Source organism: Triplophysa rosa, linkage group LG1 (genome assembly GCF_024868665.1).
Source record: "Triplophysa rosa linkage group LG1, Trosa_1v2, whole genome shotgun sequence".
Taxonomy (NCBI): Eukaryota; Metazoa; Chordata; class Actinopteri; order Cypriniformes; family Nemacheilidae; genus Triplophysa; species Triplophysa rosa.
In genome coordinates, this window is record NC_079890.1 from 5,356,248 (window position 1) to 5,378,792 (window position 22,545).

The 22,545-nt window shown below is 38.3% G+C and overlaps 2 protein-coding genes across 2 annotated transcripts in view; one reads left to right on the plus strand and one right to left on the minus strand.

The window, feature by feature from the left end:
- The window catches only part of capn1 (calpain 1), a 30,484-nt gene extending 20,472 nt beyond the window's left edge, over positions 1 to 10,012 (minus strand). Inside the window, exon 1 of the mRNA XM_057335666.1 lies at positions 9,848 to 10,012. The gene's annotated coding sequence lies outside the window, so the exon portion shown is untranslated. The remainder of the gene's footprint in view (positions 1 to 9,847) is intronic.
- Positions 10,013 to 11,109: 1,097 nt separating this feature from the next.
- On the plus strand, positions 11,110 to 20,385 carry sf3b2 (splicing factor 3b, subunit 2). Its single transcript, XM_057346485.1, has 22 exons — positions 11,110 to 11,239; positions 11,761 to 11,804; positions 11,890 to 11,949; positions 12,046 to 12,201; positions 12,505 to 12,567; positions 12,840 to 12,969; positions 13,262 to 13,359; positions 13,459 to 13,567; positions 13,916 to 14,004; positions 14,114 to 14,308; positions 16,290 to 16,412; positions 16,509 to 16,589; positions 16,901 to 17,128; positions 17,666 to 17,815; positions 17,987 to 18,076; positions 18,187 to 18,294; positions 18,475 to 18,582; positions 18,731 to 18,873; positions 19,025 to 19,126; positions 19,440 to 19,539; positions 19,720 to 19,920; positions 20,139 to 20,385. The coding sequence occupies exons 1-22, from the start codon at positions 11,134 to 11,136 to the stop codon at positions 20,208 to 20,210; spliced, it is 2,556 nt and encodes an 851-aa protein (XP_057202468.1). The 5' UTR covers positions 11,110 to 11,133; the 3' UTR covers positions 20,211 to 20,385.
- The last annotated feature ends 2,160 nt before the right edge of the window (positions 20,386 to 22,545 follow it).

Sequence of the window (22,545 nt, forward strand, 5' to 3'; positions counted from 1 at the left end):
TCATCTGAAGCAGGATTACTCACTCCTCGTAGCGCGAAATTTAAGAACACGCAGAACACAAAGAGCGTTGGATGAAGTGGATATTAATCTATATCTATACAATCAAAACTGCAAATGTGTCATATTGTTTGCCAGCAATGATAAATGCCCGCCATATGCGCGCACCCGTGCAACCTGTTCGTCAGACACAGCAACATGCGCGTACCTGTCAGACACAGAGACGTGGGCTTGCAGAAATATACATTTGAAGAACAGAAGGAAGAAAACTTGTTGATGGGCGTGTGGTTCACTGTTTACTGTTTGTTTACAAGTAAGAGCGTTTCACAACACACACGTGACACAACACGAGAAAACATGAGCTTTGTTCAAAAATGTGTATTTCATTTAAGAGAGCACTGCAGATGTTCTAGATCATCTTAGGAAATGCTCTGAGTTTAGTTAATGCTTTAGTTTGATGTGGTCTATTATTCTAAATAAGTTGTGTAAACTACATTGACATCAGGACGTCTCTTCTGTGTTTGTCTATTCTTTAGTTTCTCTAGTATATTGCAAAGATATCTGCTTATGATAATTAAAAATATTGATTAAAATGTAATATTAAAATATTGGCGATAATATTAATTTAATGTAGTAGGCCTATATAATCAGATACAAAGTAAGTAACTAGCTACTTGAGTAGTTTTTTCATTGCATACTTTTTTACTTTTACTCAAGTAATTTTAAAAATAGTGACTTTTACTTTTACTTAATTAAAAGTACAAGTAACTAGAGAAATTGTTACTCGAGTAAAGATTTTGGCTACTCTACCCACCTCTGGAAGTTTCTTTAAACATCCTGCTTAGAAATTTGTCATCTCAAAGTAACCCTTTTTATACCATTTATAATTCAAGATAGTTTGCTTATGCAAAAGGAGCAAATATATTTAGTTGACTGTCATAAATGCCACATTTCTTGAATACAAAAATCAATATTTTTGCCTTTCTAGCCGTTATTTAGCTTACACTAATTCTGGCTAGTATAAATGATATGATGGTCAACAAGACAATGTTTACATTTGTTTAAATGGTTTAAACATGTTTAATGTTTTAAAAGCTCAATTTCAGTTAACACTCCAAACACGACATGCATACAAACACTGTAATACATCTTTAATAATATGTTTGAATGAAGGACAAAGATGTCATTTAGAACAGACAATCCCTTTTGGCCCCTACTGAAGCACTATGCAGTATGCAAGCAAAGCACATAATGGGCTATATGCACGCGTTACTTAGCAGATGCTGAACATTGCGGCACACCGCAGTGGTATATAGAAGTGCTGTTCTACCGTATTTGAAATTATACTTAAGTGCACGACACGTTATAACATTCAAATACAGTAGAACACCACTTAGTGTGCCACAATGTACAGCATCTGCTAAATCTAACCATTTTGTCAGTTTCCCATTTCTCTCTGCTTTAAGTCTCCCCAACCGGAAACTGCCTAGGGTTCTTCCCGTGTAACGCGTGCATATAGCCCATGCCTTACACAGCCAGAGATCGATTGTCACACAGTCCCTAGGTCACAAATTAGTAGAGATGCACCGATTGCAATTTTCTTTGCCGATTACGATTTCCGATTTTATTACAAGTGAAACCTGCCGATTCCGATTTTTGCCGATTCCGATTTTCTATCCACAAACTATAATTGACAGTATACTGTATATAAAACCATATTAACTTTTCTTCAATACACATTTTTTTTATTTTCATTGAATAAATGATTGAACATTACAATTTCCCCAAATGTCCCTAAATGCAGTTCTCCAAGCTGCATTAAATTACAGAATCTTCTCTTTCACAAACAACTCTTAAATTGAAGAACTCTGTGACTGAAAAGAAGTACAAATAATAAAATATAACTAAACATGTCACTTAATTTACCTTTTTCATTTTTGTACTCATCTCACAAAAGTCTAAGATAACAATAAAATACTTCAACTTTATTCTCGTCTGTTTCCGTTTATGAAACTAACATTGATTTATTTCATTTTTTCTGAAATGTAAAATAAATTGTCTTTATCTTGTGTCTGTAGGATTAAAAGAAGTGGGTTAATTTTTGCTGCAACTTCAATAAAAAAATAAAAAAATCTTATGAGTGAATTCTACTCTAAAGACGTATATGTATTTGCAGTTTTTTGTGTTAGTAAAGAACTCAATCAGATATATATCACATATATTGGTTGATTTATTCATTTTTTTATATTTTGGATTTTTAAAAACAAGTAGAAGTCGTGTTGAATGTCATTTTACCTAGGTGAAATGACCACAGTTTTAACGTAAGACAAGCAATAAGGTTGAGTGGAATTTACGTTTGTTTTACACAGAGTGAACGACTTCAACATGAGTTTAGTATGTGTCAGAGTTTAGCATGATGCTAATAGCATCACTGTTAGCATACATACCCCATGTAGACGGAGCAGTGAGAGATGAACTACAGTGCACCTTTTTGTCTGTACAGTACATGATGCGTGTGCACGCGCGTGCAGTCAGCAGACATGAGAGATGCGCGTCAGTCAGCAGAGACTCGAGGTCCGGTGGACACACATGCGAGTATAAACTAGCCGTGAAAGACAGGCTGTGCGCGTGCACGTTTACATGTTTACTTGCGGCTTTGAGTGTACTGACGGCTGTGACGTTCTTGCCCGCATCACGGGAAACAAAAGATCGGCTTGGAATCGGCGAGACGTGAGACTGACCGGCCGGTCACTGGTCGGGCCGATCATACGAAAAACCGGCCGATTCCGATCCCTTGCCGGTCAATCGGTGCACCTCTACAAATTAGTGTACATCTCTTAAAGGGACAGTTCACAAAAGAAGAAAAATTCTGTCTTCATTTACTCACCCTCTAATTCCAAATTTGTATAAATGTCTTTCTTCTGATGAACACAGAGAAAGATATTTGGAAAAATGCTTGTAACCAAACAATGCTTGACCACCATTGACAACCATAGAAGGAAAAATGACAATGGTAATCAAAAGTGCCTGGTTTGCTTTCCAGCATTCTTCAAAATATATTATTTTGTGTTCAACACAGTAAGTAAAAGAAGACAGAATTTTCATTTTGGGGTGTACTGTTCCTTTAAGGGCGTTTTCAGTGGGCACGTTTGCTGGGGTCTGAACCCGAGTGCGATTGTTCACGGCGCCTCCCGCAGCATTTGGTTTGGTTTCACACTCCGCTTGATACTATTGAACCCTGGTGCATTTGCGTTCATCATAAACGTCAATATTTTGTGTTTTTTTATTAATTTGGTGCTATTATGTGCATCAGAGTAAACGGCACTTGGTCTTACTGTATGTACATTGAATGCAGCCACACGAACATAATGCAGGCTCACTCTCGCTTGAATCCAAGGTAAATCATCAATGCTAGGGATGTAACGATTCATCGTGAGCCGGTTGAAAATCGATTATAATGTGTGACGATTCAAATCGGTTGAAGTGTGAACTGAATCGCAATAATTTTTTTGAACAGCAGGGGCCGCTATTTTCACTGCAAACCTAAACGTGGACATGCTGATATTTCTTAAATGCAAAAAAATCCAAGAAAAGCACAGACAGCAGAGATGGAAACTCGAGTCCGCGACTTAAGTCGCATAAACAGAGACTTGCGACTTGACTTGGACTTGTGGACAGCTGACTCGAGACTTGACTTGGACTCGTGACTCATGAGACTCGTAAAAAACGCAAGTCATTTTGGTAGAACATTTCATTCACATTCTTCCTTTACTTCCCCACATGACAGCATCATATAACACATTTGTCTATTAATTCCCAATCCATTATGTTCTGCAGCAAATGTCACAACGATTCATCTCTAAACACACAAAGTCAGCATTATTATGTACACACGCGACGCATCTGGAGGACGCGTGTTCATCGTATAGTTATATAAACGACAAAATGTAGCCAAGTCTTACTTTAGTAGCTTCTGTCCAGACCATTTAAGTGCAGCAGATATTATAATGGATGATTAACTTTAAATAGTTTACATAAGTATTAATTTCGTTGACGAAAACTATAACGAAAATATTCGTTAGCGACATGTTTTCACTGACGATAACAAAATAAAAATGAATGCGTGATACCGAAAACAGTATAAAAAATATGGACATTTTCGTTAACTTATAAAAACGAGACAAAAATATTCTTGGCGGACATCAGCTTGCGCGCATGTGCTGCTTATCTCATATAAGCGGTAGAGAGAAGTCTCTGGGTGAAGAGGAAGCACTGACATGTGTATTCTGCGTCTCCACGCGGTTAACAGTGCGTCTTATTTTCCTTCACAATCGACGGTAAAGCACCACAAACTTGAAGCGCGACTGCAGGCGAGTCACCCTGAAACTCATTACAAAGGCAAGCACGAACATTTTATATGCCAATGTTAACTTATCCGCTAATGCCAGCTGCTGCATAACGTGAAATACAACATAAAGTAACAGTTAAGCCAAAAGAAGTGATGAAGTAAGTCGTATTGTATATTAAAAGATTGAATGACATGCTAAAGATCAAAGCAAGTATGAATTGATTGAAAAATGATTGATGAAACGTAAGACAGTTTCTGTAATGTGTCTTTTTGAAAGATATTTCTCATTCAGTCTCAAGCAAAGAGTGCAGCTCTTTTCTTCAAAGAGGCATGATGCCATAAGCCAATAGCGCTTCAGTGTGAGCCCTGTCAGAGTGTTTCATTGGTTGAATGTACTTAATGAATACACCCTACTGAACGAGTCATTTAAATCAAATGAGATTGAATGAACTAGTACATGTGTTCATGGTCTAATATTCTCTGTGTTGCAACAATGCATATCCAGTAGTTACTGAACTTTTCTTTAAAAGAAAGGTAATGACATGGTTTAATTTCATTCTAAGGTCAAGTAAATGATGTAAAAACAGTTAAATCTTTGTTTGGAACATTTAATTACACATCATGCAATTCATTACATTACTTAATTTAGCCTAGATTACAGCAAAAGGGTTCATATTAGTACATCATTCTTGCGCATAAAATGTATTTTTATTTTGCACCGGTAAATGTGGAGCAAAGACCTAGTCAAAAGAAGAAAACACAGGCTATCACACCAGTATCAGCACTGGTTCGAAGCACTGGTTTGAATACCCAAGACATTCTGTAGAGTTAATTAATATTTCAAAACTGATTTCGCTTCATACACTGTGAATTACAATAACTGAGAAAAATATTGCTAAAAATAGAACAGAGACTTGAGATGTGACTTGGACACCACCTCAGAGACTTAAGACTTGACTTGGACTCCACTTTAAAGACTTGAGACTTGACATAGACTCGACCTCAATGACTTGAGACTTGACTTGGACTTGGACCTCCGAGACTTGTGAACATGTCTGACAGACAGTATTAGTTTGTTTATATTAAAGAGACCTTTTCTATTATTAATTTGTTTTGAAATTGCAGTTTAGTTTTTGTTATATGAAATAAAACATCATTTTACTATACAAAGAAACGTGAAGCATTTAAGAAATAATGCAAGGGAAGTTTGTAAAAATAAACCGTGAGTAAATCGTGAATAAATCGCATCGTGAGATCAGAATCGTGAATCGCATCGCATCGTGAGCTGAGTGAATCATTACATCCCTAAACAACGCTATCATCTCTTACATGTGGTTTATCGAAGTAAATAATAATTGGCTAAAACAGGTTACTTTACTTCCTGAACAAGTGCACACCCACGTCCATATGTGGCTTACCTCCTTCAGGTAGTCTCAGGTTTGGTACCTCGGTGCGCAGTTCGCTTGACAGCTTTCACATTAGCGATATTTAATGCGACCTGTGCCTCGTTCCAAACTAAACTTCAGGTGTAAAAGCCACATAAGTGCAAGCTAGGTGACATGTGAGCATAGTAAAAAAGGAATCTTTATACTATAATGAAAGACTACATGTTCAGCTACAAGTAACATTCTGAATAGTGACTCAATAAGCGTGAACATATCTCACAGTCATGAGTTCATGCAATAAAATAACTAGCTACAAAGGGGTGTGGACACATGCATTCATATATTATCATCCCTTACGAAAATTGACCATGGTTTACTAGAGTTAAAACCAAAAAACATGGTTACTGTAGTAAAACAATGGTTATCACAAAATAACCATGGTTTTGAAAACCATGTTTTTTTGTAAAAACCATAGTAAACGATGGTTACTGTAGTAAAACCATGGTTTTGCCCTAAGTAATCAATGCACCAAAAAAACGTGGTTACTACACTTGTACCACAAAAAAAAACATGGTTAATTTTCGTAAGGGATGCGTCTTTGCACAAAAGCTGATAACCAAACCTAGCATAACAGGTTGGATATTTCTGAATACGAGCACATTAGAAAGACCATGTATGAAGGCAGGCAGAGTCACACAGAAAAAATCTTTAATATAAAATGATTTACCAAAGTCTTAGAATTTGCTATCCTCTCATACATACGTATAACCTTCCTGTCTCTCCCAAGCAAGTAAATAAGCTTAGTGGTTAAGCAAAACCAGTGTTCATTTCCCCTCCCCCTCCTCTTGTTCGTTCTGACTAAACTCAAGGAAGTAAACGCTGTTTACTCACGTTCATGTTATTTCTAAACCATACACTAGTCTTTCATATGTGTTTGGGTTTAGGAATAGCTAGACCTTAATCAAAAACTTACTAGAGATCAAAACATTCCTCAACTAAAGTCCCCTTATTGCTACATGACCCAGATTTACTTCACATGCATTTTGTTTATTTCCAACTGTGTGGGTCCATCTTACTTGTGTTTTTAGTTTATTGCAGTCTAATATTAACTGCAGCTTTGTAGCGACATGTAAACGCACTGTCATAAGCTTGAAGCTTCATTAAAACAACTGAGAAAGTAGAGCACTGGAAGGGTGTGGTGCGTGAGAGCCATGGAAAGCTGGAGACAGGCTGTCAAGAGTGTATTAACACTCATTGTGAATGTGAATGTGAGCGATTGCCAAGTGTGCAGATAGAGCATTCAGTGTTTGCGAAGTAGGCACTGGGCTTAAACAGACCTTAAGCTGACAAAATGGACCACACTTCCTAGTATTCTGCAATGCTTTTGTCACTATTAGCCTGCTTTATTTTCATGTCGAACCAAACTTCTTCCTTATATACGCAGTCCTTATATAAGCAGTCTTTTCTCTCTGGTTTTTAAACATCAAATGTTCCTTTCTTCTCACGGTTTCAAATGTCTCATTACTGGCTGAGCAGCGAGCACGATTGGCAAACTTCTATGCTCGAAGCAATTCCAACACATCTGCCATGATACACTCCAGCAGAGTAAATAAATGTTGCTAAAATTTTAGATAAAAGTTACTGTCACTAAGAAAATCTCACTAATAAGTATTTCTCAACTAAATCAAATTCATTTGGATTTTGACAATATTTTCTTCAAGAATAAAGTTGCAATCTACAACTTTTGCCTCTATCTCGACATCTCTGTTAGAACATAAAATTGCAGGTTAATTTACGTACTCCGTGAGAAAAATATTCAAATTACATTTTTATAAAATAATAAACGTCAATCAAAACATTTTAATATGACTAATGGTGGATTCACACTGTCCGGTTCGTTTTCAAAGGGAAACTTGCGGTAAGCGGCATCGTGCATCCAAAATCCCGCAACTTCCACGGGCACGGCTCTTTGCGGCATGCGCAGCTGAAGATAAAAATATTTTATCTTTTTGTGAACGGCAGCCACATCGGCTTAAAGGCGGATTCTGCGCGGCAATTCCACCGCGTACCGTGTGAATCCAGCATGAGCACTGAATTTACAGCAAACTCCAGTACAGCCAATGCAAAGCTATGACACCCTGCAGCGATTGGCTGCCACCAGACAATTTGTTGTTATCATCTGTTTCTGCTTATAGGGGGCATTAAGGTCTGACATATCTTAAAATGTTCCAGTAGATGCACACAAAACATAAATATTGAATTTGTCTCTGGAGATGGAACATTTTCTTAGAAAGAAATGAGCTGATGAGAAATGACAGAAGTATGAAAAAACACATCATGAAACTTCAACCAACTAGAGAGAGGGTAAGGACATGCACAGACATGGACAGTTAAAACCTGATGAAATATTCTGAGTAAGACATGTCCCACAAGAGTTTTAGGATCTTACAGACAGTGAAACTAAAACCACTTGCTAAATAATTCTAAACAAGACTAATGTTTGGGGACATGCTTTAACCAGTTTAAACATGTAACAGAACGAATAAAAGAACAGTATACTCAAATCTTACACTTATACTGTCAACATTTACTAAACCATCATGCTGTTTGTGCTCTATGGTATGGTATAAAAATGTGGGTCATGTGGGTTTGGAATGATGAAGCTTGGTAAATGAACATGAAAGGGTCAGTTTATCAAAAAAATTATTAACTTTGATAATGTTACAAAATAAAAAAAATGAACAAATGATAAAAATAAAAATAAATAATAACAGACGTTATTTAAAAATGATTTAAAATTGTATTTCCTGTGCTGATTTGAAACATGTGGTATTAGGGTTATGACATTCTCATTCTAGAAGGCATTTTTATCAGACAAAACTGTACCATCTGGTCTATTAGTTTTTCAAAAGATAATGTAAATAAATGCATAATCTGCAGGTGGGCATATCAACCTTTACGTCTACACTGAAACTGACAGTCTCAAACTAAAAAAACTTTATGTAACAAAAAATGACAAACCGTTTTATTTTTGGGTGAACTGTTCCTTTAAATTTTGCTTTGTGATCTTATAATTTCAACCTACATGTAAGACAGCAATGTACAGTTGGGTTTGGCTGTACTCTCACACAGAATGTGAATGAACTGTTAAAGTTCTTACACTTGTGTGGGTATAATAATGCCTGTTTATCCTGTGGTTAAAATACTACAAGCCCTGATTACAATTTCTAGTGTAAATAGTGGTGTTGATGTCCATGCAAAGACTGGTTATAATCTTTTCTGCTTTGCATTCACATGTCAATAGTGGCTCTATGATAATGCTAATAATGCTAAAACAATTTACAACTTTGGTCTCATGTTACATTCCAAAACATTACTGTAAATGAAAGGTGGACCAAGACCTAATGAGCCCCCAAAAGTTTAGTTCCAAGTTGCAATGTCATTAGATAGTGACACGACCAAAACAGACAAATCTTTATTTGAAATTATTGGTATGACAATTAATCATCTGTAATAATTTCATTGTCTTGACATCTCTAAAAGCAACCATTCACCGGTTTATCAATCTAACAAAGTACCTCAGTACCTTTTAGTTATACTTGCGGTTGAATTTATGTCAACGCAACACTAATATCTTGCAGTGTGGATGATATGTTAAATTGTTGTTCAGTGTTTATTTAGGCGTTACTGTAAACGATAATCTGTTGTCATCCTGTATTTCGGCCACAGCAGCAGTCATCCCCCCACGCCACAACAGCTGACCACGTGTGTTATTTACAAAGCTTTAAATAGCAAAGACCTGCACGAATTCTTCTTTAAACTATTCAGATTATGATGTGGCGTGTATATTGCACGATAAACGAAATAAAATCGAAAAGTAACAACAAAGTGTTAGGCCATTTTACAAAAACTCATAAACAAGGAAATCAAGTAAGAAATAACAACCGCTTGACGTTTTCAAGTCGAAAAGTTGTAAGGAGGTTAAATTGACAGACAGATAGTTTGTAATATAATATTTAACTTTAAATGCAAAATGTCGAATTGTAGACATATGACTTAAAAAGTTTGACAAAGTCTTAAACTCGCACCGATTCAGAATATAGTCGTTCAGACCTACCGTGTCTTGTGCCTCACTTCTCTGTATGATGAATCAGTTCAATACGCAGAAAATATCACCGTTTGATCCTTCAAACATCTGGAATTTGTGTTGTTTAATACGGTCCACCGATTACCCCCCGACAGCTGCAGAAACGCCCAGCAGCTCCGGGCGCGTCTGCGCACTGTGAAATAACAATACGACGCCTCTTTCAGAGTTGTGAATTTCAGTAAACCAATCCAATTCGTTTTATGCGTACGACGCTGCGCAACAATCAAATATTGATATATTTATGTCGATATATTTATTAACATAAAACTTATATATTACCAGGATGGTTTAGAACAAGGCATAACTAAATATATATAATAGTATATATTATAGGTGGTTTTGTTTGTATTATATTATATATATAATATATTATTATATATATTATAATCTATGGCCTTAATTAAAATGCACGTATTAAATATTAAAAGGATAAATTAACATGGACTCCTTTAACATTCCTTCAGTTATAGCTATTAGAAATTTTGCAGATTTAAAAATATATAACATTTAAGTTTTTACCATTTTAGAATTTAGTTTTATTTTCGGTTCTTGCAGTGCGAAAGCCCTTGCGGCATCTTGGTTGCGGTAACGTACTAGTTGTTCATAATAACTAGTTTGAACGTTAGTGTCAAAAATAATGTGTAGAGAGAAGCGCCAAACGTCGCAGCAAAGCACTCAAACTCATTCCTTATTATTGTATCAGATTGTAAAATGCACATTTTCAGTTGACCGTAATATGTGACCCTGGATCACAAAACCAGTCTTAAGTAGCACGGGAACATTTTTAGTAAAAGACAAAAATACATTGTGTGGGTCAAAATTATTGATTTTTCTTTTATGTCAAAAATCATTAGGATATTAAGTAAAGATCATGTTCCATGAAGATATTTTGTAAATTTCCTACCTTAAATATATAAAAACTTTATTTTTGTGAGTGGATGGTCTGCCACAGTGCCCCTGATTAACAACTTCAAAGGCAATTTTCTCAATATTTTGATTTTTTTTTTGCGCTCTCAGATTCCAGGGTTTCAAACGGTTGTATCTCAGCCAGATATTGTCCTATTCTAACAACTCATATATCTATAGAAAGTTTATTTATTCAGCTTTCAGATTATGTAAAAATCTCAATTTCGAAAAATTGACCCATAAGACAGGTCAACAAGTTGAATCAAGCAATGGACTACAACTCCCAAGATGTAGTGCGCTTACAGCTCCCGTGATCCTTTGTGTCTGAACGCGTTTGTGCCGTAGGGATCATGGCGAGCGACGGACCGCCAGGCTCTGCATCTCAGCCGGATTTTAACACATGGACTCATGGCGACCTACAGGCCAAACTGGCAGAGTTTGCTGCTCCTAATATAGGTAAGAATAAACCTTTTTAACAGGACAACTTTGCCAGGGTTTCGTCAGCATTTTGGTTTTAGCTGACTAGCGTTAGCCGGTTAGCTTGTTATTTCCCTGTGCAAGGCCTGCAATGCATCTACTTTCACATGTGTTATTTGTGTGTAAATATGGTATACTGCAAACTGTGTTTGTAATTCTTGTTCTGTTGCACTAGTAAATGTAACGTTATATTTATGGCCGAGTGCTGTGTAATTTTGTAACGTTAAGCAAGACGACGTATGAAAACGACCATTGCTTTGCCTTACCACAGTAGTTTTACTATCGTGTTTGTAGTTAACCTACGGTGGTAAGAAATCATTAGTTTGACTGTCTTGTCTGTCTGTCTGTAAATAAAAACATGGCTTATTTGTTTGCTTGTATGTATGTGTTTACCTTTGTTTATTCGTTTTGTATACGCCGACTGTCAATTTACATCTCCCCATTCAGAAATGAAGTCTTTAATGTTGATTTCATGTTTTGTGTATTCTCTGTTCTTTCAGGTCCTAGAGAGGAGCTCATAGACCGACTTTCAGCTTATGCTCAAGTAAGCAATGCTTGTTGTTTAGTAAGTCTAATAACAGATGTTTTCTTTAACTGTTTGTAAGTTTTTATTATTTGATTTCCTGCAGTCTGGGATGATCATGTCTAAACCAAACATGCCAGGAGGGGACGACAAGGGAATGACTATGGTACGGTCATATGATTTATAGTTTAGTTTTGAATGTGACCGTAACTTCAGCTAATAATTCTTATATTAATATTATGCTGTGTTGTTGGTCTGTCAGATGCCAGGGCTGCCACCCATGCCCCCGATGCCCTCCATGCCCCTGCCGCCAAGTATGAACTTAATGCAGAGCATGAACATGATGGGCGGCCCTCCACCTATTCACTTGGGCATGGAGTCATCAGGCATAATGCACCATGATGACAGAGGCACTCAGGTGGGTGTAAGGATACTGCATGTGAAACGTTAGATTTGTGTTTCCTAATCATTCTTTTGTTTTTGAGTAAAATTAGTTTGTGTCCTTTGACACCCAATGGGAAATGTGTCTTAAATGAAAACTTGCATGGCTATATAACCCGTTTGAATAGTTCTAATAAAATTTAGTGATCGTGAATATACACTTTTCGGAAAGTTGTCTGTCGGTTGGACAAACAGTCCCATTTAAAAAGGGACCGGGGGCAGAGATGGTGTTCGTGTGACTACAGGTGACTGTTGATTTAAGTGATAATGTGTGTTGTAGGGGGATCCACGAGGGATGGATGAACAGATGAAGGAACATGAGCTCTTGGAGCAGCAGAAACGGGTGAGAATGTTTTCTGTTCTGACATTTTTCATTCATACTTCCGAGTTGAATATTGACAGACACGTGTTTGGCACTGATGGTCTGGTATTGAAGAAACTTAACCAACAAATAGTAATAATAATAAAAACAATTAATTCAAAAAAACGTTCTTTAAGTTTACGTTGCTAGAAAAATATTTGATGTCACTCGGCACGAATCGGAGTATCATTGCATCAATTTATGAATGCTAAACATCACAGTTTATTCTTACAGTGAGCATTTTTCTCTTACAGGCTGCGGTACTATTGGAACATGAAAGACAACAGGAACTGGCTAAAATCCATCAGGGTGGACCACCTGGCCCCAGAGGTCCCGAGCTGGGACCCCGTCCCAACCTTCTGCCCCCCCTTCCCCCTCTCCGAGGTAAGCAGCTCCAGAATGGTCATGCTGTAGGTACTGTAGCTTAACTGGTATTGTATTAGTAGCGCAAAGGTATTGGATTTGTTTTTCTGTGAACATGCATACTGACAGAATGTGTAAGTTGAATGCATTGTTAATCCTTTTGGATAAAAGCGTCTGCCGAATGTATAAATATACATGTACAAAATCAAATTTATTTAGAAGAACGCTGCTTCACGTTCAGAATCAGACTCTTAAATGTATGTGTGTGCATCAGTGTAATTGTGTTCATTTATCCTTGACTTTCTTCCTGTAGTTGGTACACAGACAGGCCCGAGCCATCCAGGTGCGTCCGTGGCATCTCAGTCTGCGAGGCAGAAAGTCCCCCCCCCTCCAGGAGAGGATGGCAGAGAGGTGTGAAACGTTGAAACACCAAACTCTTGGACTTAAACTTGCTTCTCATCTTAAAGTATTTGCCAGTTGTTGAATTCTTGTTTGTGTGTGTTTGTTTAGGGGTGGCAGGGTGAAGATGTTGGCATCGGACCAAAGATCCCTCAAGCTCTAGAGAAGATTTTGCAACTGAAGGAAATAAGACAGGAACAGCTCAGCACTGCCCCTACAGGTCTCAATGAAGAACGTTTTGTTTATGCACCTGTGCTGTAGATTTAGAGGCTTTCACACAGGAGGGACAAATTATAGTTGTTATAGGCACCATAGACTGATCGAATGAGAATCAAATGAAATAAAAAAGCCTAATGACGTGTATGCGTGCCTGAATGGTCATGAGACCTCCATTTTCTATAGTGTAGTGTAAAACTGAAACGCGTTTGGAAACGCCACTATAAACAAGGATCGTTTTCAAAACAACACCTTAAAAACTAATTTAGCATTTTGTTTGTAGCATTCATTAACTAATTATAGTATTGGTTATAATGTAAAAGTTGTTGTGTTTTTGTTTCTCTGTCTTCAGAAGATGATTATGATGATGATATGGACCTAAAGAATTCTGCCCGTGCACACTCCGATGAGGATGACGAAAACGTTCTTTCTAAAAAAGAGGCAAGTCTCATTCGTTGATAGTTGACTGCCATGTACACCGATACTTTCCATTACAGAGTTCTGCTGATCACTTTTTGCAGTCTTTGATTCAACTTTTCATTTCCTGCAGAAGAACCGCAAGCGCAGGAACCGAAAGAAGAAAAAGAAGCAGCAGCAAGAGCAGGAGAAGAAACGGGAGGAGGACAAGAAGACAGAAGAGAACCAAGAGAAGGAGCCTGAGGTTGAGATCGAGTACGTCACAGAGAACCTGGAGATCTACGACCCGAACTACATCTTCTTCAAGAGGGTCTTTGAGGCATTCAAGGTCAGATGCTGATTAGTGGAGACAGTAGGTTTACATGAATTCAGGAACAGGTGCTTTATAGTAGGATATCAGATTTTGTACAATTTATCTTTAAAAGCTAGTTCACCCAAAAGTGGAAGACGGGCTCCAGACAAAAAAATCAGTTAAGGAGCCATTGGCTCCTATAAGGGAAAAAACGGGTGCCAAATAGTTTTTTTTAAGAGCCACATAACATTAAAGATCGGGTATCACACGCAGTTTCTGCCAATCTCATATTGATCTTGAGTATCTATACAGTAGTATACTGTTTAAAATCAAATATAGACTAAGCTTTTTATCCTTTTCAACTAACCTTTCAGCACAAAATAGCCAACTGAATTAACCAGTCTTACTAAATGAGCAAAACTCATTCACATCCTGCGTTCTCTTGGGGTTCACTGAATTTTAAATGATTCGCTGATCTCTTATATTCTGTTGAAATTAATCTGTTCAAAGGAGCCATTCATTTGCGAGTCGTTCTGATCATGATGTGCATTCATACTGGCGAACTCGCTGTGTACAGTATAACGCTGATTCAACTGCACAGCTTATAACTTTACAGTAATGTACACCACGTTAATTTAGGGAATCTTATGAAGAAATTAAAAGTACTTTGATGCAACAGAAACAATATTCACCTGAACCGGAGATAAATACAGCGGCACAGCTCCTAATGTAGCTCTTTAAGAGGAAATTAATGCAACTCTTCAGCGCATCACTGTAGGGCTGGGCGATATATCGTACGATTCTTATGCTCTGTTTCTCAATGACTTACTGAGTGTTCACACCAGACACGGTAAATCGCTTGAACATTTTGAGTTTACTCGCTTCATTCGCGCGTGAAATTCAATTCACAACAGACACGAATTAGCGTCATGGGAGGGGCTTCTGCCAGGCGGCTCCAGTCTCATTTCGAAATGGCTGACATGAATTTTGTTGAGATTTACCAAATTGTCCAACCTCCTCACTCACTTTCTTCCAAGCAAGATCCTTTTTATTCCTGTTTCAATAAAAGATGTATCGTACAACTCCGGGTATCCACATACAGCGACATGATATTGTCCTCCATTGTTGTTTCGGATTTCTGCCTCCGCTCGCTACGTCATAATCACGTAACTACTAGAGCAAGCTCCTGATTGGTTAACGCAGCGCAAATTTTTGCAAAGTTCAGATTTTTCAACTCGTGCGAATCACGAGCCCGAAACGCTCAATAAGCGCCGAAGGATGTCCTATCGCGTCTTTGCATTAACTTAACATGTAAATCACTCGCGCTTAACACTTCATTCGCGGTTGGTGGGAACGCAGCATTATGTTAAATGCCGCCACATCCAAAAGCCAGAGGGCGCTCTTGCGCAGAAACACCGAATATGGGAAACAGAAGAAGAGCAATTAGTTCCAGGAAATGCCTGTGGTCATATTCTATCGCTGTTCTTCAAACCTTTTCAGGTATTTTCATGATAATAAAGTTGATTTATAGTAATCATGATAGACGAGTGTTGCTTTTTCAAATACATGTTATAAATGACTCAATCTCGTAGTGATTTTAGATCGAGCGTGCTGATAACAAAACAGCGACTCTATTGTGGTTTAATGCCGCAACTGCAGCTCCAAATGTCAGTCCATTGAGTGCACGCAGTGTTTTTGTAAAGATACCCGACAACGGAGAGCAGATCGCTGATGTTAAGCATCCCATTTTAAAATGAGTAAATCCCCAATAATATCACTCGCAAATTAATCTTTTTGGACCGTTTTAGGCGCAGTCTGGAGCCCTGGATGATCTTGTCTGCTGTTGCATGTATAGATTTAGTTCTTTTGATCAGATGCATAATTGATGCTTATTCATTACAAGACAAGACAACCTCCATTCGGCTGTTTTATTTACCTAGACTTGTTTTAAACATCGGCATTGTGGATTATGTGATGGATGCTGAATGGCTTTCACTGATGCCTCTGTCTATCACAGCTGACAGATGACGTGAAAAAGGAAAAGGAAAAAGAGCCTGAGAAACCAGAGAAGCCCGAAATACTTTCTTTTAAGAAGAAGGGATTTGAGCTGGAGAAGAAAGATAGCGATGACAGTGACGAGGTGAGATCAAGCCCACATGGAAGTCGGAGAGGCTTGAATTGTCTCATCGCAAAAGTTATTGTTTTCTCACCGCTTCACTTTTTTTCTGTTCGACAGGAAACCAGGAAGGACATGCCCAAGCTGTCCAAGAAGAAGCTCAGGAGAATGAACAGACTCACAGTGGCCGAGCTCAAACAGGTAAGACAGATTTCTTTGTCTTTAGTTTAATGTTTTTTCTTACTGTGTACACGACAATATTGATTTCCATTACTGATACAGGTAGTTTTTCACATTTCAAAAATGTAACATAAAAGGATATATGTGGATACATTTTTTTGGGTGAACTATCCCTTTAATAGAAACTTGCTTTGGCATCATGGCTTCTTTTTTTGTAGGATTGTTTTAGGAAGTATTTAAAAAACATTGAAACCCAGATTTCATGAGAATCACCCAAATAATATGCAGCCTGTGTTCATTTTTATGACATTTAACCACTATTTCCCTATTAGTTGGTTACCCGTCCTGACGTGGTGGAGATGCACGACGTGACCGCTCAGGAGCCCAAACTGCTAGTACACCTAAAGGCAACCCGGAACACGGTGCCTGTGCCGCGTCACTGGTGCTTCAAGAGGAAGTATCTGCAGGGCAAGAGAGGCATAGAGAAACCACCCTTTCAACTGCCTGAATTCATCAGAAGAACCGGTATCCAGGAGATGAGAGAGGCCCTGCAGGAGAAGGTACTAGAACGGCTGTGGAGGGATTTGTAAGGAAATCTCAGGCATGCCCAGAACTACTTAGCTTTTGTGACCATGCAATAGTTAGGTCTGTCACGATTATGGAATTTGGCTGACGATTAATTGTCTTTTTAATAATTGCAATTATGGCAATTAATTGTCTGTTTTAGGCTTTTACAATACTATTAATGACAACTAATTAATTCAATGAAGACGTCAAATAAATGCGACAAGACAATTATTTAATAATTGTGACGGGCCTAACAATAGTGGTGGCTTCCTAAAAGCTTTGCACATCTGGATGGTTGCACACCCTGCTTGTGATTTAAAGCTGATAACATGTGAGGTCACGTTAATGTAAAACAAAAACTTTTATTTAATAAGAAAGGTGCACAGTTTGCATGGAGGTGTGCGAGGGTCATTTGGCTGTAATCTCTTGTCAGTTTCCATTTTTAATATTGCAAGCAGAGTCATTGAGAAGTTGCATGTCTTGGGTTGAGATTTCTGCTGTGCGTTTACTGACGTTTTCATCCCCTGTAGGAAGACGCGAAAACCATGAAGACCAAAATGAGAGAAAAAGTTCGTCCCAAGATGGGGAAGATTGACATTGACTACCAGAAGCTACACGATGCCTTCTTCAAATGGCAGATCAAACCAAAGCTCACGATACACGGCGACCTGTATTACGAGGTAAACATCGACCTGATCATAATATTGGATGGCAAACAACTCCGTATTTTAGCTGAATTGGGGCTTAATTTATTTTGCATTGTCAATTGAAACGTTATGTATTCTTACTTAGGTCATGACTAACATTGTTGGTGCTTGAGACTTTTTTGAAACTCATATCTTGTTTGTCAGGGTAAAGAGTTTGAGACACGTCTGAAGGAGAAGAAACCTGGGGATCTTTCAGATGAGCTGAGAATCGCTCTGGGGATGCCCACAGGCCCTGTAAGTGCTTTGACCAAAGATAATCCACCGGTTCGTCATTACACCATTAATATGCAAGAGTTTGTTTCAACAATGTTTTTAAAGAACTGTTTGTTTGTCTCAATCCACAGAACTCTCATAAAGTTCCTCCGCCATGGCTGATCGCCATGCAGAGATACGGTCCCCCACCCTCGTACCCCAACCTGAAGATCCCCGGCCTTAACGCCCCCATCCCTGATGTGAGACACTAACACAGACCAAAATGAGAAATAACACCTAACCAAAATAATAAGAACCTTCCCAGAACTGCTATTGTGGGAGAAGTAGAATATGTTACATGGAAATACTTTACCATTAACGCTGTAATGGTCACATGATGGGAAGATGGTTGCGTACTGACATCTGTTTCTTTTTTTAAGAGCTGTTCGTTTGGGTATCATGCTGGTGGCTGGGGCAAACCTCCTGTGGATGAGACAGGAAAGCCTCTGTACGGAGATGTGTTCGGAACCAACTCGGTTGACTTTCAGGTGAGGATACAGACCACTGCGCACTACAGTTAATAGTTAGACTGAATGGGGTACCAGCGAGGGGGCCTGAGGCGACCCATTACTTTATAATGACTTATGACACACTAATAATAATTGTTTCGTTTCTATTTGTCTAATCTGTTTATAGGCCAAAGCAGAGGAGGAAGAAGTGGATCATGGAACATGGGGCGAGTTAGAGCCGTCTGACGAAGAATCTTCAGAGGAGGAAGAGGAAGAGGAGAGTGACGAGGAGAAACCAGACGAAACGGGTTTCTTCACACCTGCAGACAGGTACTTACTCATGTCCACTCCACTCACTTCATGCCACGATACAAATAAAACATCTTGAACTTTCTTCCTCTAGCGCTGATTCTCTTCAGCATGTGTTTAATAGTATGTTCAGACTAGGAAACTTACAGAGCTCTGTCTTTTGTTCTGGCAGCGGGTTGATCACTCCCGGTGGGTTCTCCTCGGTTCCTGCCGGCATGGAAACTCCAGAACTGATTGAGCTCAGGAAGAAGAAGATCGAAGAGGCCATGGACGGGTGAGTGTGTGAGAATAACCTAGACTACGGCAGCCCGTAGTTGGTAAAAATGATCTGTAATGTGTTTCACGCCACAGCGTCTGTTTAGAGTAGAAGTGAAACGGATTTACATGTCGACATTGGGTTGAATGCAAATAGGATAGTCTCACAAAATCCTTAGAAAACACTAGATCTAGAATCTGTCAAAATCAAAAAATCATCCCCATGATTGTACCTTTTTTGTCAGACATGTAGTTAAACTGGGCTGCTAATCGGAAGGTTTCTGGGTTTGAGTTTTTCATGTTGCTGAATGTATTTGTTGTTTGTCTGCCAGAAACGAGACGCCTCAGCTGTTCACAGTGCTGCCAGAGAGGAAAACTGGACCAGTGGGAGCTGCTATGATGGGTTCCACACATATCTACGACATGTCTGCGGTACGACCTTGTGTGCTTGTTTGTTTGTGTGTGAATTGCTGGAGTGTTTTTGGGATCAAAACGGCCTGAATTTACGAAAACGTTCTGTTTGTTACTTTTATTAATGCATTAGCTAAAATAAACTAACGACAATAACATAAACGCACTATTTTTATTTCCTGCTTTTTTTGTCTCATCCAGGCGGCGGCGGCGGCGCGTAAGGTGGCACCAGGGATGGGCGGAGACGTGCAGGGTGTGGAAGTGGCTCTGGCTCCCGAGGAGCTGGAGTTGGACCCCATGGCCATGACGCAGAAGTACGAGGAACGTGTCAGAGAACAGCAGGCCCAAGTGGAGAAAGAAGATTTCAGCGACATGGTGGCCGAACATGCAGCCAAACAAAAGGTGGGTGGAGTTTGTACCCTATGATTGGAGGATCTCAAATGTTTTAGCTTATCAGAAATAATCATTAATAACCTAAATCTTGTAGTATTGTAATATGGCAAAACCTCTTTTAAAAAATCTTGTTTAAAACTGCAACTATGATATGAATAATATGAATTTAAATGTTTTTTTTGTCTTCAATGTCTAAAATATTTTTTCTCTCCACGGCATCCTCACAGCAAAAGAAACGCAAGGCGCAGCCGCAGGACACCCGTGGTGGAGCAAAGAAATATAAAGAGTTCAAGTTTTAACCCCACAGAGAGCTTTGAAGACCACATTCATGCTTCATTCTTGTCATTTTTTTTAACTGATTAAATGCTGTGGATTCACCTTTCATATGTTTGTATGTGTAACCTTACAGCGAGTAACTCTTTTTTTCATTTAGGGTCAATGTTTTTGTAAATAAAAATGCTAGTCTGTGACGAACCATTTTCTTGAGCATTTTCTCCACTTTTTTGTAATTGAGTTATTTGAATTGTCTAAACCACTTTAGAGAACTGTTGGTTATAGATGTGTAACTCCTTAAAGGGATAGTTCAACCAAAAATGTCGCTATTTTATTATTATGTCATTATTTCACTTATAATGTTCAAAACCTGTATGACTCTTTCTTCTGTGGAACACAAAGAAAGGTATTTCGAAAAATGTCTCTGTGGTTTTGTGTCCATACAATTGAAGTCAGCGGAGTCCAACGTTTTTCAAAATATATTTGTGTTCTGCAGAAGAAAGAAACTCATGCATGTTAGAGTGACATGAGGGTTGATAAGTCAAATAATTTTTGTGTTAACTGTCCCTTTAAAGCAATGAACTTTTCAGTAGAGATCATGCAGGTCTGCAGTGAGATGTTTTGGCCAGCAGGGGGTAGCGTTAGGATATGTGATGGTCACGTGTGGCGTATCTTTACACCTGAGTGAGGCTTTGGCTGCCACTTGATATCAGTTTACTAGCACACACAAAAAGAATCGTCAATCCAGAATAGGGCTGAAACGATTCCTCGAGTAACTCGAATACAAAAAAATCATCGAGGCAAATTTTGTTGCGTCGAAGCTTTGTTTAATCCATTTAACTACAGTACACACGGAGCACTGCGTTTCCCCACGGACCATTATTACTGACGCACAGCCCGCTAAACTCTGTTCATGTTACAGGCCTCTCAAGTCTCACGCATTCACCATGAGAGACGCATTTTAGTCTGTTCACACGTATTCCTCATGCTGATAAATAAGTGATAGCTTATTGATATGGTGAACTGCTATTTTACTTAGTTTTCCGGCTGCATTGAGTCCATCAAACTAGATGCGGACTTGTGGACGCCGAATCCTGTTATTTACACATGTTATCTGTCTGTTCTGTGTGTCTGCGTGAATGAACTGCACAGTTTAACATGCTACACGCGTGATGCTCATAAATTTGTCTGCGTCTGCGCTGAATGAGGACATGAACTTCACCTCCAGAGTTGCTCTGAGAGTTTATTTCATGTTATTGTTTGAGTGAAGAAACAGACATACTAAAAAATAAGCGTCTTCCGACAAACTGACAAAATAAAAGTCATAGGCTATATATTACTATTTAATAGTAAAAAAGAAACTAATTTATATAAACTAAATGCATCATGCATACGCTGAAGTTAGTTGTTCACCTTTGAAATTATTCTTTCTATTTTTATTCATGTTTCTTATTTATATATTTGTATTATATTGCATTTTGAATTTAATATGGCAATGTAATGTACTAAATGGGTTTAGTTTTCACAGATATTAATGTATGCAATTTCAGCAATAAAAACTTTAATTGTTCTAAAAAGGAAACAAATTAGTTGTTTTACTCATTTTGAGACACCTGTCTTATTTTCTCTTGTATATTTAGTATTGCTTTTTAATAAAGAAAAAGTACTTATTATCCGAATACCTGATTGATAGATGGAAAAATCAGTAGAATACTCGATTAGTAAAAGAATCGATAGCTGCAGCACTAATCCAGAATATCAGAGATTTGAGGTGAGTTTTTCTTTTGGTCAACGCAACTTTGTGAAGATGAAATGCAATCCTGTAAACACTGATTAAAAAAACAGATTCTAGTGATTCAACTGAGAAGAGGTTTCATTTGAATGCGTGTAGGCGTGGGTGCTCTTCATCATGAGTGTTCTTTAGAGGCTTTACTTGTTAAAGTTATAAATGAAAACAATCTAGGCCACCCCCACATATACATCCAAATGTTGTACTTCACTCAGATATGTTCACACAAACACAGTAAGGAGAATACAGGCTTCGTCATGTATTGGTCAGCATCATAGGTCACTCTCTCTCCATCAGACGCCCACAGGGAATAATCAGACTGACAAATATAGATTCATCACCAGCCTCATCTAAGGCTTCCAGGGCATCATATCATTCAATACGCTTGAAATTATAGACCTTGCAGGGAAATGTATAGATTGATCAGGTAGTATATGAAATGTGGCATTGGAAGTCAACATCTCCAGATTGACATTTTCTGAAAACAGGACTCAAATATGATTTCATAAGAACAGATCACAGATGTAACCTTAATATCTCAGTTATTTCCCCTAGACTCTAATACGCTTCAC

What these genes read in the sequence shown, in the direction of transcription:
- sf3b2 (XM_057346485.1), top strand. Translation starts at nt 11,134, where the DNA reads ATGGCGAGCGACGGACCGCCAGGCTCTGCATCTCAGCCGGATTTTAAC. An exon ending in GCTCAGCACTGCCCCTACAG is followed by an intron (nt 13,568 to 13,915) that starts GTCTCAATGAAG and finishes CTCTGTCTTCAG; the next exon opens with AAGATGATTATGATGATGAT. An exon ending in CAGTGGCCGAGCTCAAACAG is followed by an intron (nt 16,590 to 16,900) that starts GTAAGACAGATT and finishes TTTCCCTATTAG; the next exon opens with TTGGTTACCCGTCCTGACGT.